Source organism: Coffea eugenioides, chromosome 7 (assembly GCF_003713205.1).
Source record: "Coffea eugenioides isolate CCC68of chromosome 7, Ceug_1.0, whole genome shotgun sequence".
In the NCBI taxonomy this organism is placed as follows: domain Eukaryota; kingdom Viridiplantae; phylum Streptophyta; class Magnoliopsida; order Gentianales; family Rubiaceae; genus Coffea; species Coffea eugenioides.
This window is the reverse complement of record NC_040041.1, coordinates 1,869,017-1,886,588: the sequence shown is the minus strand read 5'-3', so window position 1 is coordinate 1,886,588 and position 17,572 is coordinate 1,869,017. Positions and strand designations below refer to the sequence as shown.

General features: G+C 36.6%; 1 protein-coding gene across 1 annotated transcript in view; it reads left to right on the top strand.

Moving 5' to 3' along the window:
- Window positions 1-83: 83 nt before the first annotated feature.
- LOC113778049 (protein SWEETIE) overlaps window positions 84-17,572 on the top strand; it is a 28,707-nt gene continuing 11,218 nt past the window's right edge. Inside the window, exons 1-29 of the mRNA XM_027323302.1 lie at window positions 84-344; window positions 574-781; window positions 2,734-2,840; window positions 3,224-3,460; window positions 3,575-3,664; window positions 3,737-3,821; window positions 4,311-4,375; window positions 5,481-5,588; window positions 6,735-6,824; window positions 6,927-7,007; window positions 7,761-7,829; window positions 9,565-9,690; window positions 9,988-10,091; window positions 10,263-10,395; window positions 10,474-10,574; window positions 11,586-11,696; window positions 11,823-11,990; window positions 12,142-12,228; window positions 12,440-12,533; window positions 13,406-13,474; window positions 13,578-13,700; window positions 13,780-13,848; window positions 13,964-14,068; window positions 14,326-14,414; window positions 15,251-15,407; window positions 16,259-16,408; window positions 16,628-16,677; window positions 16,820-16,919; window positions 17,023-17,079. Of these exons, the coding sequence (XP_027179103.1) occupies window positions 180-344; window positions 574-781; window positions 2,734-2,840; window positions 3,224-3,460; window positions 3,575-3,664; window positions 3,737-3,821; window positions 4,311-4,375; window positions 5,481-5,588; window positions 6,735-6,824; window positions 6,927-7,007; window positions 7,761-7,829; window positions 9,565-9,690; window positions 9,988-10,091; window positions 10,263-10,395; window positions 10,474-10,574; window positions 11,586-11,696; window positions 11,823-11,990; window positions 12,142-12,228; window positions 12,440-12,533; window positions 13,406-13,474; window positions 13,578-13,700; window positions 13,780-13,848; window positions 13,964-14,068; window positions 14,326-14,414; window positions 15,251-15,407; window positions 16,259-16,408; window positions 16,628-16,677; window positions 16,820-16,919; window positions 17,023-17,079 (3,198 nt within the window). The 5' untranslated portion in view covers window positions 84-179. The remainder of the gene's footprint in view (window positions 345-573; window positions 782-2,733; window positions 2,841-3,223; window positions 3,461-3,574; window positions 3,665-3,736; window positions 3,822-4,310; window positions 4,376-5,480; window positions 5,589-6,734; window positions 6,825-6,926; window positions 7,008-7,760; window positions 7,830-9,564; window positions 9,691-9,987; window positions 10,092-10,262; window positions 10,396-10,473; window positions 10,575-11,585; window positions 11,697-11,822; window positions 11,991-12,141; window positions 12,229-12,439; window positions 12,534-13,405; window positions 13,475-13,577; window positions 13,701-13,779; window positions 13,849-13,963; window positions 14,069-14,325; window positions 14,415-15,250; window positions 15,408-16,258; window positions 16,409-16,627; window positions 16,678-16,819; window positions 16,920-17,022; window positions 17,080-17,572) is intronic.

The following is a 17,572-nucleotide window of genomic DNA, read 5'->3' as shown; positions in this document are numbered from 1 at the left end:
TTTATTTTCGGCTACCTATAGTTTATCAAAATAACTTTTTTGACCCCAAACGCACATGGTAAAATTGCGAACTCGTAAGCGGGCTCCATACCCGCCGGATCCATCCTCGCTTGACAAAAATTATCGTCTTGTTATGTTATTCAAATGCCAGTGAACAAAAGCTTCTTCCAGCTGCGACCATGGCCAGGAACTACGTTAGAGAGAACGTTCCACTATCTCGATTTGGAGTTTTAGTTGCCCAGTTGGAGTCCATAGTTGCATCTGCTGCCCACAAGCCTCCCGATCCTCTTCTCTGTTTTGATCTTTTATCTGATCTCATTGCCGCCATTGACGAAGAGCCTAAGGTCATTCTTTTTCCCATTTCACCTTTTTCTTATGACCTCTTAGATATTATAGTTCTCTCGAGCTTGTTTAGTAGGTTTTGTTTTCAGCACTGTTTATCTGAATGTCGGTTGTCAATGGTATTCGTTTGAGCTGGTTTTAAAACTTTATGAGAAATCGGACGTCATAGGATTTGTTTTTTTTTTTTTTGTGTTTTATGGGTGATTCTGCTCAAATATGGGGAACTTCCAGGAATCTATATTGCTATGGCAAAGAAAATGCGAGGATGCTCTTTATTCTCTGCTTGTACTTGGTGCAAGGAGGCCGGTGAGGCATTTGGCATCAGTGGCAATGGCCAACATTATATTGAAGGGGGATGGCATTTCTATATATTCACGAGTGAGCAGCCTGCAGGGATTTCTTTCGGATGGAAAGAAGAGCGAACCTCAACGACTTGCTGGTTTGTCAATACTATCGCATTCATGGTTTTGTATTTCATGGTTATATCTACTCTTCTTGATCTTTACATGCAAATATGGTGTGATAAAATCTTCAATAACCAAATCTTCTGATTTGTTAATAGAGAATCTTCCTGTAGTTCACAGTGCATTGGTATATTCCAATTGCCGATGATGCTATTGAGCAAAAGGATATAACCTAGAGGTTCTAGACTAACGGTCTATCTTATTCCACTAGTACTAATAGCCAGCATACAGGAAGAAGCACTGCATCTAGGAATTCTAGTATGGTCAAATTGCTTTCTCGGATACCAATTTCACCAACTCTGGGTGCATGTGTTGCTGAGGATGTTAATCTTGCTTACTTTTACTAGAATTCCCCTGAAGAATTCTCTCCATGAGTATGCACATTAAGTTGTCGTGGAAATACAGACGATTTCTGGGATGTAGGAGTTGTTGCTTATTTGGAAAGATGATTTTGATGTTTCAAATGTTTCTTTGAGACATGCCTTGAGTTGTATCTCCACTCCTAAGATCCTAATGCATTGTGTACAGAGACCAGACTAGGCATTGGTGTCTTTTGTATTCTCCAGTCTTATACAATTTGATTTTGTTAACATAATTAACTCATAGGTGTCTGCATTGGCTTTACAGATTCAATTCATAAACTTTGTGGCTGGCTTTGATTTTGAAGTCACTTTGTTGTTAGACTTGTCTGCCTCGTGCTGCCACCCAAGAGAACATTTTCCTCGAATAGAAATTATTGAATTGCTTGTGGAAAGTTAGTATGAATGATTGGGATGGACTGACCGGATCAGTTTACCGCTACTTTTAATTTTAGAGTGGACTTGTTGTGTAATGAGCAGTTAAGGGACAGTATTGGCTGTCCATGCTAAGAACAGAGCCTTGCTGTGAGGAGGACATGATAGGGACTATTTCCATTGTTCAAAGTAACACTGACAGGATGTTAATATTGATGTCTAGTATATGTACTGTTAAACCATAAGCTATCGTCCAATACAATGTGTTTCAATCAATATATGAGGAACAAATATGGAAAACTTCCTCTACCAGAAATAGTACTCTACTTGTCCTGGAAAGCTCTTTGCATTTGGTTGGACAGTGGTGGCATTTCGGAGAAGAAAAATGCATGTGTCAACTGGTCTAAATTTCTGAAAAAAAGAACTATTAAATTACATCCTGTCTACTATTCCTACCTTTCAGCACCTGTCTTTTGAGATCACTTTTGTCTTGAACTGGAACAGTCTTCTTTCTTGGCTTGACTTTATGTGGGAAGGAGTTATATGTGCATTTTTGGATTTGGGTGCTCTTTATATGGATAATGTGGAAGGAAAAGAACTTTGAAGTTTTAAATTGGAAGAAAAGAGAGTTAAGGAGCTTACGACAAACATCTTAAACACATGGATTTCTAAAAAGAAAGAACACAGCCTGCACCAGCAATACACATGTTCTTTCCTTCATGACTGAAAAATGCATCCTCTATATCACTGAACTGAAACAGGATATGCATTTTCTTATTTGTTCTCTACTTCACATGTAGGTTTTCCCTAATTAACTATGGTTGTTTTCCATAAACATGTTAGACCTGGTCCAGTTTTTAGACTTAGCTTCATATAGTAAGTCTTCTCTGGTGGTAATAATCCTGAACTTTGGATGGTATTGCACATGTATAATGGTATCCATAGAACTTGGTTCTGTTTCAATTGAGCCATCGCATGTTTCTTTGTAGTGGCTTAGGAGGTTGAGTTTGTCTTGATTCCCGACTCCTGGTTGAGCTATAAATGAACAATGTATTATCGTCCTTCTGCTACTTGTTTTCTTCATGCAGGTGAATTTTGGATTGTCTGAATTCTCAGCATCTCTCTGCTTTGTTATTTACACGTAAAACTTCACTTGGCATTCAAAATTCATGACCCTTCTGCAACATTTACAGGTGCTGCACAATGCCTTGGAGAATTATACCGTTATTTTGGGAGACGTATAACTTCTGGATTATATGAGACTACTATTATTGTGACGAAGCTACTGAAATTTAATGAGGTACTGAAACTGAATTTGGTTCAGTGTCTTTCTGATTTGTGCTCTTTTTCCTTACTGATGCAGCTTTGCTGAGTTTGTGCACATATTTATTTGTGCAAACATTTTTTATTTCCTAAGTCCTGCACTAAAATGAATTGTTTAAATGTCTTATTTTCTGCTTGCACTATTATTTGTCCATTCTAAGGTTGCTTACAGTATCTCTCTTCTGTTTTGGAGGTTACTTATAGAATATGGATGTTGGGCAACTTGTTAAGCTGCTAGGATGGCTTGTCTTTTTATACCGACTAATTTTTCAACAAGACTGCATTGCTATTAACTTTGTGTTTTTCTCTTTCCTAGTAGTTTTTTTTGTTAACATCATATCTAACCACCAGCTTCTTCAGGATTTTGTAAGACAAGAAGCTTTACACATGCTTCAAAATGCCTTGGAAGGCTCTGGTGGCAATGCTGCTGCTTCAGCATATACAGAGGCATTCCGAGTTATTACACGGATAGCTCTGGGGGATAAGTCATTTATTGTCCGAAAAGCAGCTGCGAGATGTCTAAAGGCTTTTGCGAACATCGGAGGACCAGGATTAGGTTTTGCAGAACTTGAGAACTCTTCGTCTCATTGTGTCAAGGTTGGAAATATGATGCCCTTTTATCTTCTCCTCAATTTTTTTCTCTTGTTCTACACTTTTATGTGATGCTGTAGGGATACAGTTTAGTATTCTAATTCCACCTACCACCTGTAGGCCCTTGAGGATTCTGTATCATCAGTTAGGGATTCTTTTGCTGAAGCTTTAGGCTCATTGCTTGCTTTGGGAATGAATCCTAATGCACAGGTTTTTATCTTCTTCCATAAGATTTCTGCATCCTGTATTGCCAAGAGCTCATGATTTTAGTATTTTTATTAGTTGCAACCTAGGGGGAAAGGACATTGTAGTCCAACAAAACTTGAAGGAGGTCTGCAGAGGCACTTATCTTTGCCATTTATAAAAGGTATTCTTTTGCTCTCTCTATTACTCCTAATGCTTTTGAATTGCTACTCAGAGTGGCTCTTGGCGTACTACTCTTTTCAAGTTCATCTTCTTGAAATTCTCATCGATGTATCCTAAGTTCCAATTAATTATAATTAGTCCTCTGGTGTTTGGAACCATCAAAGAAATGGAATGCATACAATGTTACTTCTATGCATCATAAAATGCTCCTTTTGTGTGGTTTATCACAAGTTCTGTGCCCATCAGGCACAAACAAAGGAACTTCAAGACATTGAATTGAACTGATAGCTTTTATTTTGGTTTTCAATCCTGTGCTTTTGAAATTTCTCTAGTGGTCTGGGTTGAAAATTTGAATTTGAAGTATTTGCATAATAATTTTCAACTGGGTCATGAATTATCTTTACCAGAAGCATTCTTCGTATTGCATTTGCTAGTGCTTTTTACTCTTATATTGATTTACTTTATATCTGACCGCTGATTCAATATCCAGCTAGCGGACCTCGTATGAAGGAACTACGTGTTGGCATTGCCTTATCATGGGTTTCCTTTTTACAGGTAACTGTAAATCCTTATTACTCCAACATTGCTTCTTTAATTAAAAAAAAAAGAAAATAAAAGTTCTCCGATGTGTTTTGGAAGCTTTCGGGTTACTATGAAAATTGCTGGCAACACAAATGCTATTTTGAAATTGCTTTGAGAATATCTTTTTTGTTCCCTGAGATATGAAAGTTGTGAAGAAACAAGTTAACAGAAAAAACTCGTAGACCTACAAAAGGTCTGAGTTTTCTAATCGTTCTGCAACATTCTTACCTTCTGCTTCCTCACAATTATTCTTTCATGTGTAAATTACCACTTCATGGTACTGTGGCCTTATTCCAAGAAGATATCGCATGCAAGTTCTTGTTCACTCTTCTCATAAAGCTAATAAAAACGCACATTGTGCTACTTAAGAACCTTTATTCCTTTCTTCATTTGTGAATTGTTATTAGACTTAAATTTCCTTCACCCAGGGGAAAAGATGCAGAAAGAGCAGAAGAGGATGATAAGAAGGGTCAAATTGTTCCATCCCTTGTTTCTCTGTGGCTTTTTTGAGATTGTTCTCCATGGGAATGGGATGCTTACCAATTACTCTCATCTATCCTAAACTTGTTTAATATTAGCCTGACTAACCATGAGGTGCAATTGTACCCTTGACTGTTTGTAAACGCTTAACCAGGATGACAAAGTACTGAAATCCTCAGAAGTCAGAAAAGTACTATATATTCAGCACTGGCCCACTATACCTCCTGAGCATATCTGCCATAGAACAAGGACAATGTAAATTTGCAGAGGGCTTAGGAGAATTCTTATGTAACTCATAGCACAACTTCTTGGAAAATCCTCATTTTGAATTATATCTCTTCTTTCACAAATAAAGCAAGACAATAATTTGAATTTGTCACCTAGGTTTTAGAAGTAGTAAACAATTGTTCAGTTAATTTGATCTAATTGTTTCCTGGAATAAAATTTTGCATTGTGTCTCTCTTTGTGTGGATGTTTTCTTTGTGGTTGTTCAGCTTGTCATCTAGGTTTTAGAAGCAGTAAGCAACTGTTGATTAATTTGATCCAGTTGTATTTGGGGATAAGATATTTTATCTATAACACGGATTTGATCTTTCAGGCCATTCGGTTGAGATATCTTCAACCCGATAGTGAGCTTCAGAGCTTCACTGTGCAGGTTATAGACATGCTTCATACAGATGATAATACTGTTGATGCTCAAGCCCTGGTATGCTTTTTAGGATATGCAGCATTTTTAAAACTGTTCAAGTTGAAGCAGCCCTTAATTATACTGCAAAGAAATGTGTATATCTGTATGATGTTGTACATAGTCTTTTGCAAAAAAGAGTGCTTGCATGGTGGCTTAGGTTCCCTGCAGTCACCCTAGTGTACCTGGAATTTGTGCTTATATATGTGTAGCAGCCTTTTTATTCTCCAACCCTTTGCATCTGGGATGATTTAAAGTACATTAGACTTATCAAGGCATGTGATTCCTGCTATTTTATCAGTTTGACTGGGTTGAACATAGGTGATGGAGAGGTTTTATCCTGAGGTTGAACCATGATTATCAGATCGAGAGAGATCTCTTCTTGCTCTATTAATGCCACGTGGAAGTAACACATGATACAGCATTCATTTCCAACAAAATTTTTTAAGAAAATTTGAAGTAGTGAAAAGCACTTAACAGAATATTTTAAGGGTGCACTTTCTGATGCCTAATTGTCACTGGGGACTTGTATTGTGGTTGTCAAGTCCTGTTGAAGATTATCTAGGCTTGCTCTCCTCCTCGTGAAAGGATTTATGTAGTTTGAACAGAATATGTGCTACAAGTATCTCTGCAGTACACGGAGAAATATTCTTGAATTCTTGTTTACAGAAATTCTGATTTAGAAAATCTTATGATCATCTACTCCAAATTCCTTTAGTAGTTCCAATTTCTCTTGGGTATGGATTTTAATGCGATGGAAAAGCAAATACGATTCTTTTGTATGAGAGGTTGATAGATAAGTGGTTATTGTGCGTTCTCCCATACTATCGTGATAGTAAATTTTTTATTTATATTTATATTTTTTTAAGCTCATGGTAGTAATTTTGCTTGGTAGGGTAAGTTGTTTGCATATGGGAAAGATGAGAAGATTTGACTGTGCATGCAGTTTGAACCAGCAAACAGATGTCTTAATAGCCAATGAATGAATTGACTAGTTAATTCTGTTTTGAAGTAGTGTTCTATGTCCAGTATTCAACTAGCATCTTGATTTCTTGCCCTGTTGTGTGTTCTTAATAGTTAGGAATATGCCTTTGCATTGTTTTACCCTTTTTTTTTCTCCGTTGCTGGTCCAGATTATGGAATTAAACCGCTTAACCTTGTTTGCAGGCATGTGTTCTGTATATTCTTCGAGTGGGAGTCACTGATCAAATGAGCGAACCTACTCAGAGAAGCTTTTTGGTTTTCTTGGGCAAGCAGGTTTGCTAGGGCAGTTAAAAATCTACAATTATTGTCCAAATAGATATTGGCAGTTTGAATTTCCAGCTTGCTGTAGTTACATGGTTAATTTTCTCTGTGCAGCTCCAGTCTTCTGATGCTACTCCTTCCATGCGCATTGCTGCTTTACGCACTCTGTCATATACATTGAAAACACTGGGGGAGGTGAACATTATAACATTAACATTTAAGTGTATATTGAAAGTCTAGTTTTGAAATTTAATCAGAGAAAGTTATCAACGTTGGGTACTCCTAAATAAAATAAGAAAAGAAACAATGTTGAGTTTATTGGCCTTGGTAACTAGCTCTTAACAGTTCACTACTTAGTTACAAGTTTGTAACTAATTATATGTTAAGAAAAATTTTCTGGAACAAATGCAGCAGCTCTGTTGTTCTGTAATTAAATAGTAATTTAATTCTTAAGATTCCATAATAATCAGATTCCATAAGATTAGTTTCTAATAAACTGTGAAGTTTATTTCATATATCTAATGCCTCCCATGTGTTCATGATAATTCCAATTGATAAACCTTAATTGTTAGCCAGAATGTGATTGTTGAGTTTGCACTAAAATTGAAATGTGAACAAAAATCCTTTTGAGTAACAGTGTAAACCTCCTGTTTCTGCCATGGAGAAGAAGATTAGCTGTATGTGTTTATGATAGCAGTTAAGTTATACTAATTTCTCTATCTACTCTGTGTCATACACTCATACTCTGGTTTGTTATATTTGTTTTCTAGTAAACATTAGTAACTGCATTTTCTCATGTTTTGCTGCTCAATATTGAATAAAATGCTCCATCTTTTGGAGAAATTAATGGAAGACTAAATATGCATATAAATTATTGAATTTGTTGGTGAAGTTTTGTTTATCTTACAAATGGATTTGGTCTTGTTGGTGTGCTGTTTCGTCATTCAGGTTCCTCAAGAATTTAAGGAAGTTCTCGATGACACGGTTGTCGCTGCACTTTCACATTACTCACCTCTGGTTAGCTTCTCACTCTTGATGTGTCTTGATGCCTTGCTTTCCCCCCCCCCCCCCCCTTTTCTCTATATCACAATGATTTTATTTTCATTTGTCTTGGTATAGAAGATCTTCTTGCTTGCGTCGAATTTTTGGCTTGCAAGTAGGAATTAAAGATAATGAAGCTAAGATGTTCTTGAGCTTGACTTTCTATTGGTCTGAAGTTGTTTAAGTATCTTCAAAGGGGGATTTCATCTTTTGATTTTCTTTACTAAAAGGGGATCTTTTGTAATATTTAGGCTATTGCTGGGTTGCCAAAATCAATGGTAGATTGGTACTTTAGTGCTGTTATTTGACATTCTCCAGAGGAGATGATCCCAAGAACCAGAATAAATTGCTTGTTTCTGTGGTGACATTTTGGGATTTCATGCAACTGCTTTCTTTACCCTCTATCAACATGATGAATATGAATAGGCATTGAAGAATATCTTCCAAAACTAGGCAAAAGATTCAACGAAAATCATATCCTTTAACCTTCTCTCATTGATTGGATGACCAGGTAGAGAAGAAAGTATATCCTTTGTCACTTATAGGTTTAGTGAAAATACAAATATTGGGATTGAGCTTTATTACTATTGGGCATGCAATATTACCTGATGCACTTGTGCATGGTTGAATATGTTTTGGGTTTTAGGCATTGAAAGCCTTGGTAATAAACTTATAAAAACAAGTTCATGGTTCTCATGCTCCTAATTTTTTTCTCCTATTTCAGGATAGCATCATTGATGCCTCCTCTAATTTGTTTTTCAAAGATATCTGGAACACAAAAATACAGCACGCGTTTTGTTGTGGAGCATTTGTTGGTCTTCTGCTATTTGTCTTGCTTCAATGTCTCTTTTCCAAATGATGGAATGAGATATTCCTTGGGACAGTGTAGTTTAGTTTTTCTTTCTTCATCCAGGTTCCACACCATGGGTTTCGGGTGTTTGGGTTCATAGAAAGGATTTGGAAATAATGGACTTCTCATCTTTTGCTTAGTAGTTCTTTATTCTTCTCATTAAATCCATTTTACAAAGCTTAGTCCCAACATGTTCGCGGTTGGCAAAGTTCCTTCAAAAATTGAGATTTGTTAGTTTGGTGATATTTCCAGTGCTGATGCTAAATCTTGGCCATGAACTTGAAATCAAAAGAAAGACAAGAATCATCAAGCAGACTAGGCTTTTGGTACTAGATGCAGTGACATTGTATTTTGTAGTAGTGTATTTTGCTTGATTAACAGGTTATTACAGGAAGATATTGGGAGCATCATTTTGTGATTTATTAGATATTACTTGGATTTTTGTCTTTTTATTATGTCTTGCAAACTTTTGTATGATGCTAGAACTTTATTCACACCATCTTGGGCTGTTTTCAGAGTTCCTATCTTCTATATTTCTTCCACTCTCTAATATTCTTGTGGCCTTTGTAAAAGGGGGTTGAGCTTCCCTACATGATACTGTGGATTTGAGATGCAAACACATTTCATTTCTTGGTGATCCTTGTTAGGTAGTGATGCCAAAGCCTATGGTCCTTCAGATTTTGACTTAAAGAACCATGAAAGTGAAGGACTGGAAGAGAGAGAGTGTGTATGTGTGTCCGTGCACACGCGCGCATACACACATGCATACGTACTTTTTTCCTAATAGTTGTGGTGATAGACTTATTTTATTTCTTGTAATATTTCCTTCCCCTCTGATTATATTTCGTGAACATATGGCAGGTACGGGTTGAGGCTGCTTTGACACTGCGTTCACTTGTGGAGGTTGATCCCTCTTGTGTTGGTGGTTTGATTTCGTATGCAGTGACAATGCTTAGTGCAGCGAGAGAAAATGTTTCATTTGAGAAGGTAATTTGTTTAGGAATACTAAGTAACACTATTAGGAAATTTGCTAGCATCTGGTTAATGCTCTCAGCTGTTACTGCCTTTTGGTGATGCCATCTTGGACAGAAAAAAAAGGATTTTGGTTCATAAGTTGGCTATGCATCTTTTATTTGTTTTGGCATTGATAAGACGCTGATTGTAATAAATGCAGCTGCAATTCCATGTGCTAGAGATGTTTCATTGGCTCTCTTTCAACTTTTCCCTCATTGCACATATGGTATTTAACTATGGCTTTTCGGTCACAATTCATGTGTCATTTAGGGAATGAATCTGAAATTCGAGCTTGAGAGTCTACACGGGGAGGCTGCAGTTTTGGCAGCTTTGGTATCTATCTCTCCAAAGTTGCCACTTGGTTATCCAGCCAGGTAATTCCCCTTAGAACTTCCTTCATGCTATCTCGGAGGATCAAGAGTGTTTTTAAATCTGTACCTTTATTTTTTGGTAGCAGCCAATTTATTGCATGACTGTAACTCTAACTCTTGCATGATGACAAGCAATATGTAGTGTATCATTACTTGATGTGGTCTGGGATGCAGATTACCAAGATCTATACTTGAAGTCTCCAAAAAAATGCTGATGGAGTCAAGTCGGAACCATGTAGCTGCTGCAGTGGAAAAAGAAGCAGGATGGACACTTGTAGCTTCACTTTTGGCTTCAATACCGAGGGAGGTAGATAATCTATCTTTAGCTTTTTATTTATGTAAGTTCCAAATTTTGTTTCTCTGGGTGCTACTTTTGTGGATGCAGGAACTTGAAGACCAGATTTTTGACGTCCTTTCTTTTTGGGCCTCCTTGTTTAATAAAAATCTGGATATCAGTCAAAGAGAAGATCTGAGTTCTTCAATATGGTTTGTGATTCCGTATTTCATTGGTTATGTTTACTCTTCCGTCATGTTGCAATTATAATACTGTATGAAACTGATTGTGCTATTTCCTTCTTCAAGAGTCTTCAAGGTTACAGTTTTCTTGTGGCTTAAAATGAAATCCATGATATAATAATTAAGAACGGTTGTGTTGTTGGGATACGGTTTGGCACCCTAGTGCTGCAATGGCTATGTTTAATTTAATGAGAGCTAATGATTTAATCTCTGACAGGTAGGACAATAACCTGACAGGTAGAACAATAACCAGAAATAGAAATACCGTACTCAACACCATTAAATTTGTGCTGAGTTTACAGCTTTGATATTAATAAATTCACACGTCTTTTGATTCCTTCAGGTGGATAAAATAACTGCTGGTGTAGTACAGCACGATTCCATGTATATGATTTATTGGTTTTATGGTATTACGGTAACGCAGAAAAAAAAAGCTATCTTTTGTTGAACTGTTGAAATGATGACATGACTTATAGATTGCTGATCATGTGGCAAATTTGTTTTCTACAGTAGCCGGTCATTTTTCTGTTATCACAGTATTCATTGCACTAGCATTCATTTTCTTTATTCAATGACCGAGCTACCTTGATGAGATATTCTGTTTTTTGTGACAGACGAGCATGATCCTTTAGAAAAATATGTTTATTCTACTATTGTATCCTGTGACAATTTGTCACCATGATATTATTGAGAATTTTCTTCTTTACCATCATTTGCTTCAACTTCTTTTTGGTTTTCTATTGGAAGAAGCTTTTGTATTTCTTAACTGTATATTCTACCATCTCTAGATAAGTTGGTATTCATGAAGCTAAGACATTAAATAGTATCGCCAGTTGATTCTTTAGTTCAAGTGTCTACCTTTTTCTTGGTGTTTACCATAGCCTGTTTGCTGCATTCTTGGCAAAATTTTTACTGACCAGAATTAAGTATTTTTTTCTACTTTTCGTGATTTGACATGTAGCTCCCTTTTTGGTTTTGTAGCGTCTGGTCTGCGGCAATTGAAGCACTTACAGCATTTATTAAATGTTTTGTTTCTTCGGATGGTGTGAACAAGGGGATTTTACTTGAACCTGTGTTGTTATACCTCAGTCGGTATGGTTACTTGTTGAATTCATCTTTTTGTGGCTTTAGATATGGGCTTGCCTGAAGTTTGGTTTAAATTCCATTTAAGCATCTTGTTTGCTAATACTATTAAATGCCTTCTATATTTTGGAGTAGGGCATTGTCCTATGTATCACTCTTAGCTGCCAAGGAACTGGCAAATGTTAAAGCTGAAACTGATATTTTGATCATAAGGATACTAATAGCTTATCAATCACTAGCGGATCCAACAGCGTACAAGAATGACCACCCCCATATTATTCAGATATGCACTACTCCTTTTAGGTAATTGTTTGCTGAACTTCTCTGCAGATTACTTATTATATATTTCTCTTTAAAGTTGTTAATGATCCTGTTTATAGTAACAGTAAAGATATTCACTTAAAAAAAAAATCCAAATTGGGGGAAGTTGATTGTTCTTTTTTCCTACTAAAAGGGATGCTTCTAGATGCGAGGAAAGCTCATGCTTGAGAATGCTGTTGGACAAGAGAGATGCATGGCTGGGACCTTGGACTCCTGGAAGGTGTCTGATTTGGAAATCATGGAACTCATTTCTTTTCTTTCTAATGAACCCTTTTGGTTTCACTTCTTTTTATGTTACTATTTTCAAAGATTTCATTTAACTTTCCAACTTTCCATAATGCATTTGAGACTTTCCTTTTCCAGGGCTGAAACTTAATTTATCTGCTCTCTTAGTTTAGGAGGGTTCTTATGTGCTAATTTTGATTGATCAGGGATTCCTTTGAGGATGAACTCAGGTCATTTCAAGGTGGAAAAGATGGTGTATTGCCATGTCTTTGGGAAAATGACCCTCCTAGTTTCCCTCAGGTAAAAATCTTGTTCATAAGAAATATGCACTGGCAGCGACCGAAGTACAACAGGTGGATGTAGACATCAATTCATGTTGCAACTTTAGTTTAGCAGAAAACCAAAAGAATGCCTTCACTAGGGCTGCTATAGCAAACCTTAGCAATCTTATGAAGGACCAATGCAAGAAGCACTTTTCATTTGGTTCTCGTAAACTGTGAAGCTATTTAAAAATTCCATCAACAGCTATATACATCAGCCTTAAATGCTATAATTCTAATAACTTAAAATTGATATTGTGCAAATAATTACATACATTAGACAAAGGTAGCTTAAAATCAGTAAAAAGGTATTAAGGGAAAAAAAAGAAGCATTAGTATTGTAAGCACCAATGAGGGAAAGATGTATTGACTGAAATTCTTAAATGACTGACATGGATAACCACTTCTCTAATACATGAATGAGAGCTTCTCTAATACATGAATGAGAGCTGGTGAATTGTACCAGTTGAGCACTACTTTTATTTAGCACTAGGGAATCAACAAAAGGTGGGAAAATTAAGTAGAATTCTTTCTGATGGCTCTCATTGTAAATCTTTGTTTCAATGGTTTAAAAACCTAGTTGTATATTTTGAGTGATTGCAAAAAACATATTTTGGGCTATTTATCGATCTTGACTTGGTTTTTACGATGGTCATTTGTTGATCTTATGTTTTCTTTTTTGCTTCATTTTGATCCCAAACCAAAAAAAAAAAAGTTTTATATTGATCTGCTTCAATTTTTCTTGCAAGAATACTGATTTCTGTCTTTTTCGTAATGTTTCTCTTTGTGTCTCTGTTCCCACCCACTGTTGCCTGTACCTGGATTTCTGATACTATGTAATTTATCATGAAGCCGGAAACAGTTAGCAAGATGTTGGTAAATCAGATGCTCCTCTGTTTTGGGACCATGTTTGCTTCACAGGTAGCTTTGATGGTTAATTGCTTGCCTTAATTTTCTTTATTTTGCTCAAGAAACCACAAAATGCTGGACTGCAGTCAGCTTAGTCACCTGTGTTTTATCCCAGGATAGCAGTGGGATGTTGTCGCTTCTTGGCATGATGGAGCAGTGTCTTAAAGCTGGGAAAAAACAGTCTTGGCGGACTGCCAGTATCACAAATATATGTGTGGGGTTACTCTCTGGATTGAAGGTGCTTCTATCATCTAAATACATGTCAAAATGCCTTTGTTATGGCTTATCTCCTACCTGATGTATGTGCTTTTATTCAGGCTTTGCTTGCTTTACGACCTGAGCCACTAGGGTTGGAGATATTGACTGCAGCACAGTCAATTTTTCAGGTTGTGGTGCTGTATGTTTGTTTTATTGCTTGAGAAGTATATAGCTACATGCCTTGTTCAAAAAAAAAAGAAAAGAAAAGAAAGAGAGAGAGAGACTGAAAATTGTATTTGACAGAGCATTCTGGCCGAGGGTGACATTTTAGCTACACAACGCAGAGCATCATCAGAAGGTCTTGGTCTCTTAGCTCGTCTTGGAAATGATATATTTGCTGCCAGATTGGTAAGATTGGCGCACTGTCACCCTGGGATTTACTTTTCTTTTAGGAATCTAGTAGTGCCAGAGGCACTAGATAATCCTTTCTACTGCCATATAGCAACTTAATTTCCCTACTTCTCCAGCACCCCCACTCTGTCCTCTTATTCTAGGCTATGGCGCGTTGGTTTTTTCTCATTATATCTCTTCCAACATTGCTTTTCTTGTTTTGTTGTCTTCCTTCTTCCAACTTGGGCTTATTCCTACGGTTATACAATGAACAGACCAAGTTGCTTCTGAGTGAGGTAAATGGGGCTGCTGATGTGCACTATTCTGGATCAATTGCTCTTGCTCTTGGCAGTATCCATCGCAGGTAGGTGTGAGATTATGCACTTTGCATGTATATATGCATACATACTTGTGTGTATTATTTTATTTATTGTGCATGATAAGTTTGTATTCTATTGTCAATGCTCTCTGCATTTGCTTTCTGAATATATCAATGTTTTTTGTTGACAAATTGCTTGGAAGACAAAAAGGTGTTGTATAGATAGGAAAAGGTCATCCAACTACTGCTCATATTTGATATAATGCATCGTAGGAAGTTCTACGTCTGAAGTTTTAACCCTGCATGACTGCATCTCTGTATCTGACAGATGGCTCTTCTTGCCCTGTTGCCAGTTCTTTTGTGATCGGTGAATGTTTATGGCTTATAGCAATATGAGAATTCGCTCATTTACTGCAGATAAATGCCACTGAGTTACTTGTTCACTTATTCTGTTATTGTTGTTTAAGTTGCAATCCCGTAATGCAAGGTTTAGATGTAAATTCAGTCCATAGACTACACAATGTAGCTTGGTTAGGCTACCTCAGTATTTAGCTCGAGTTCCATTGGCCACATTTTTGTCATCTGATTGTCCCAAAAGAGTTTACCACTATTGTGAGACGGACATTTAATCACTAAGTTCTGTAAAATACTCTTCATAGTCTGCTTAGTTCCAAGGGCTTTGAAGTCAATGTTGAAATCAGGGGTAATCTGTTTTGACATGTTTTACTTCAGAAGTTTCTGTGAGCAACTTGCAGTAGTATCTTTTTCTGCTTCCTTTATCATCTAAGCTTTCACGTATTGATTTAGTACTTGGGCTATCATTTCATTAACCTTGTATTCCTGAACTCAAGAAGGTTTCACATCCTTAATCTTGTTTGCAGTGCCGGAGGAATGGCATTGTCAAGTCTCGTACCTGCCACTGTAAACTGCATTTCTTCCCTCTCAAAGAATGCCGTCACTAGTTTGCGGATGTGGGCATTGCATGGACTTCTTTTAACCATTGAAGCTGCTGGCTTGTCTTATGTATCACATGTACAGGTATATGTGAACATGGACTCAAATGCACATTAAGCTTTTAAGTTAGCAACTTAAATTGAGCTGGACAATGGTCTCACACTTCTGTGTTGGTTTGCTCATCTTTCTCATTGTCCTTCACCTCTATTTTTTTCTTTTATTTATCAGTCACTCTTTTTGGGTTTGAGATGGGGGTAGGCATTTGCTATCAGTCACTCATTTAGCTTTTAATTTCTCAACTTCTGAATATTGTGAGAACTCATTATTGTACTTATCCTGAGGAATATTTGACTAGAAGAGTAAGGATTACGAGTGCTGTGAATGGTTCAAGCTTTTAAATACAAGGTTTTCTTAAAACTTTTTTGTGATAAATTTTTCATTTCGTGGTGGGGCCATGTAGCTACCTACATATCCTAAATTTCATTCAGAACTTATTGTTTTATAGTTGTCTACGTATCAGAGCATTTTTAGTTGCATTGGCAACTTTATAAGAAATTTTAGAGAAAGTTATTGTTGTAGAAAATTTTGAGATATAATATATGAGCATCACTGGCTAAGACATCAAAGAATTACTGTCATACATTGATGAAGATATTGTGATCTATATTTAGTGCTTTAGTGGAGTAAAAATCAAGGGTTCTATACAAACGCGGTGTAAGGGGCTTTTCCAATTTTGGTAAATCTGGAGCTGAACACTTTGAAAAATTTGCTTTTACACCAAATGATGACTGTGAAGATTTTTGTAAAATAAGTGGTGTGTTGTATCTACTTATTACAGAAATAACATCCACATCTTTTCTACATGATGGAGCCTTCATTAGTTCCTTGATTTTTAAGTTTCTAAATTTCTGCATACTCTCTCATTTTTCCTGCAGGCAACACTTACCCTTTCTTTGGATATTCTATTATCCGAGGAAAGTGGTTTGGTCGACCTGCAACAGGGAGTGGGTCGCCTTATAAATGCTATAGTTGCTGTTCTTGGACCTGAACTTTCACCTGGCAGTATTTTCTTCTCACGCTGCAAGGTTGGTTGCTTCAAATTCCAGAAATTTGAAAATTTTTGTGGGATAAATCTTCTGCAAGGACTTTCATTACATTAACAAAATACATATTGATTATGCTTTGGACATAGTTTGATTTCACCTGTTTTCACTGAAGAACTTCATATCTTTTCTTAGTTAATATGTTTTAATTGCAAAGTTTGACATAGCTTGGTTTCACGTTCTTATATTTCTTGTGCACAGTCTGTTGTAGCAGAGATCAGCTCTTGCGAAGAAACAGCGACACTTCTTGAGTATGAAAACTCTTTACCTTTAGAGTTATTGGAGCTCTTATTATTCTGCCATTGCAAATAATTATAATATAACCTTTACTAGATTAAATATTCTTGAAAGCCAGACCTGATGGTTTTAGATATTTTCTTGTCATCCTGGTAGGAGTGTTCGGTTTACGCAGCAGCTTGTTTTGTTTGCTCCACAAGCAGTTACAGTGCATTCGCACGTGCAAGCTCTCCTCCCTACTCTGTCTTCCAGACAAGTATTTATCCTGCTGTATCTTCTGCCTGGATTTATAAAAGTTCTTGATTAAGTTTTTCATATAGTTTAATACCTGTGAAACATGTTAAATTGTTTTGTGACAGCCAACACTTAGGCATCTTGCTTTATCCACACTACGACATCTCATTGAAAAAGATCCGGTTAGTGCTTAATTCATCCTTGTAGCCCTATATTTCAAATGTTTGATGACTAATGGGTGATCATACCCGTGATGCTGCAGAATGAGAATTAATCTACAATAGAGGGGCTTTCCTTACCGCATGACATAATTTTCTTTTATTTCAGTTTGGTCCATTTTATGGAGCTTCATTGCTTTGTAATATCTCAATTAAGTTTTTGGCTAAAAGTGCTGTCAGATGGAATGCACTACAATTTTGATTTGAGTTCAAAGAAATCCAAGTAGCTAGGTGCTTAATTTGGCTTTAATTCAGCTTTATCTCAAGCTACTCGACTATTGAATGCAATTAAAAATTATTCTCTTTTGAGCTTATTGCAATTGAAAATTATTCCCCCAACATGCACATAAGTGAAACTCTACAACTTGCATGTACCCACTAAAATGGAAGGCAACTTTGAGCACTAAACATGACAATATTTTACATAAATATTGATTGAGATATCAAGAGTTGAAGC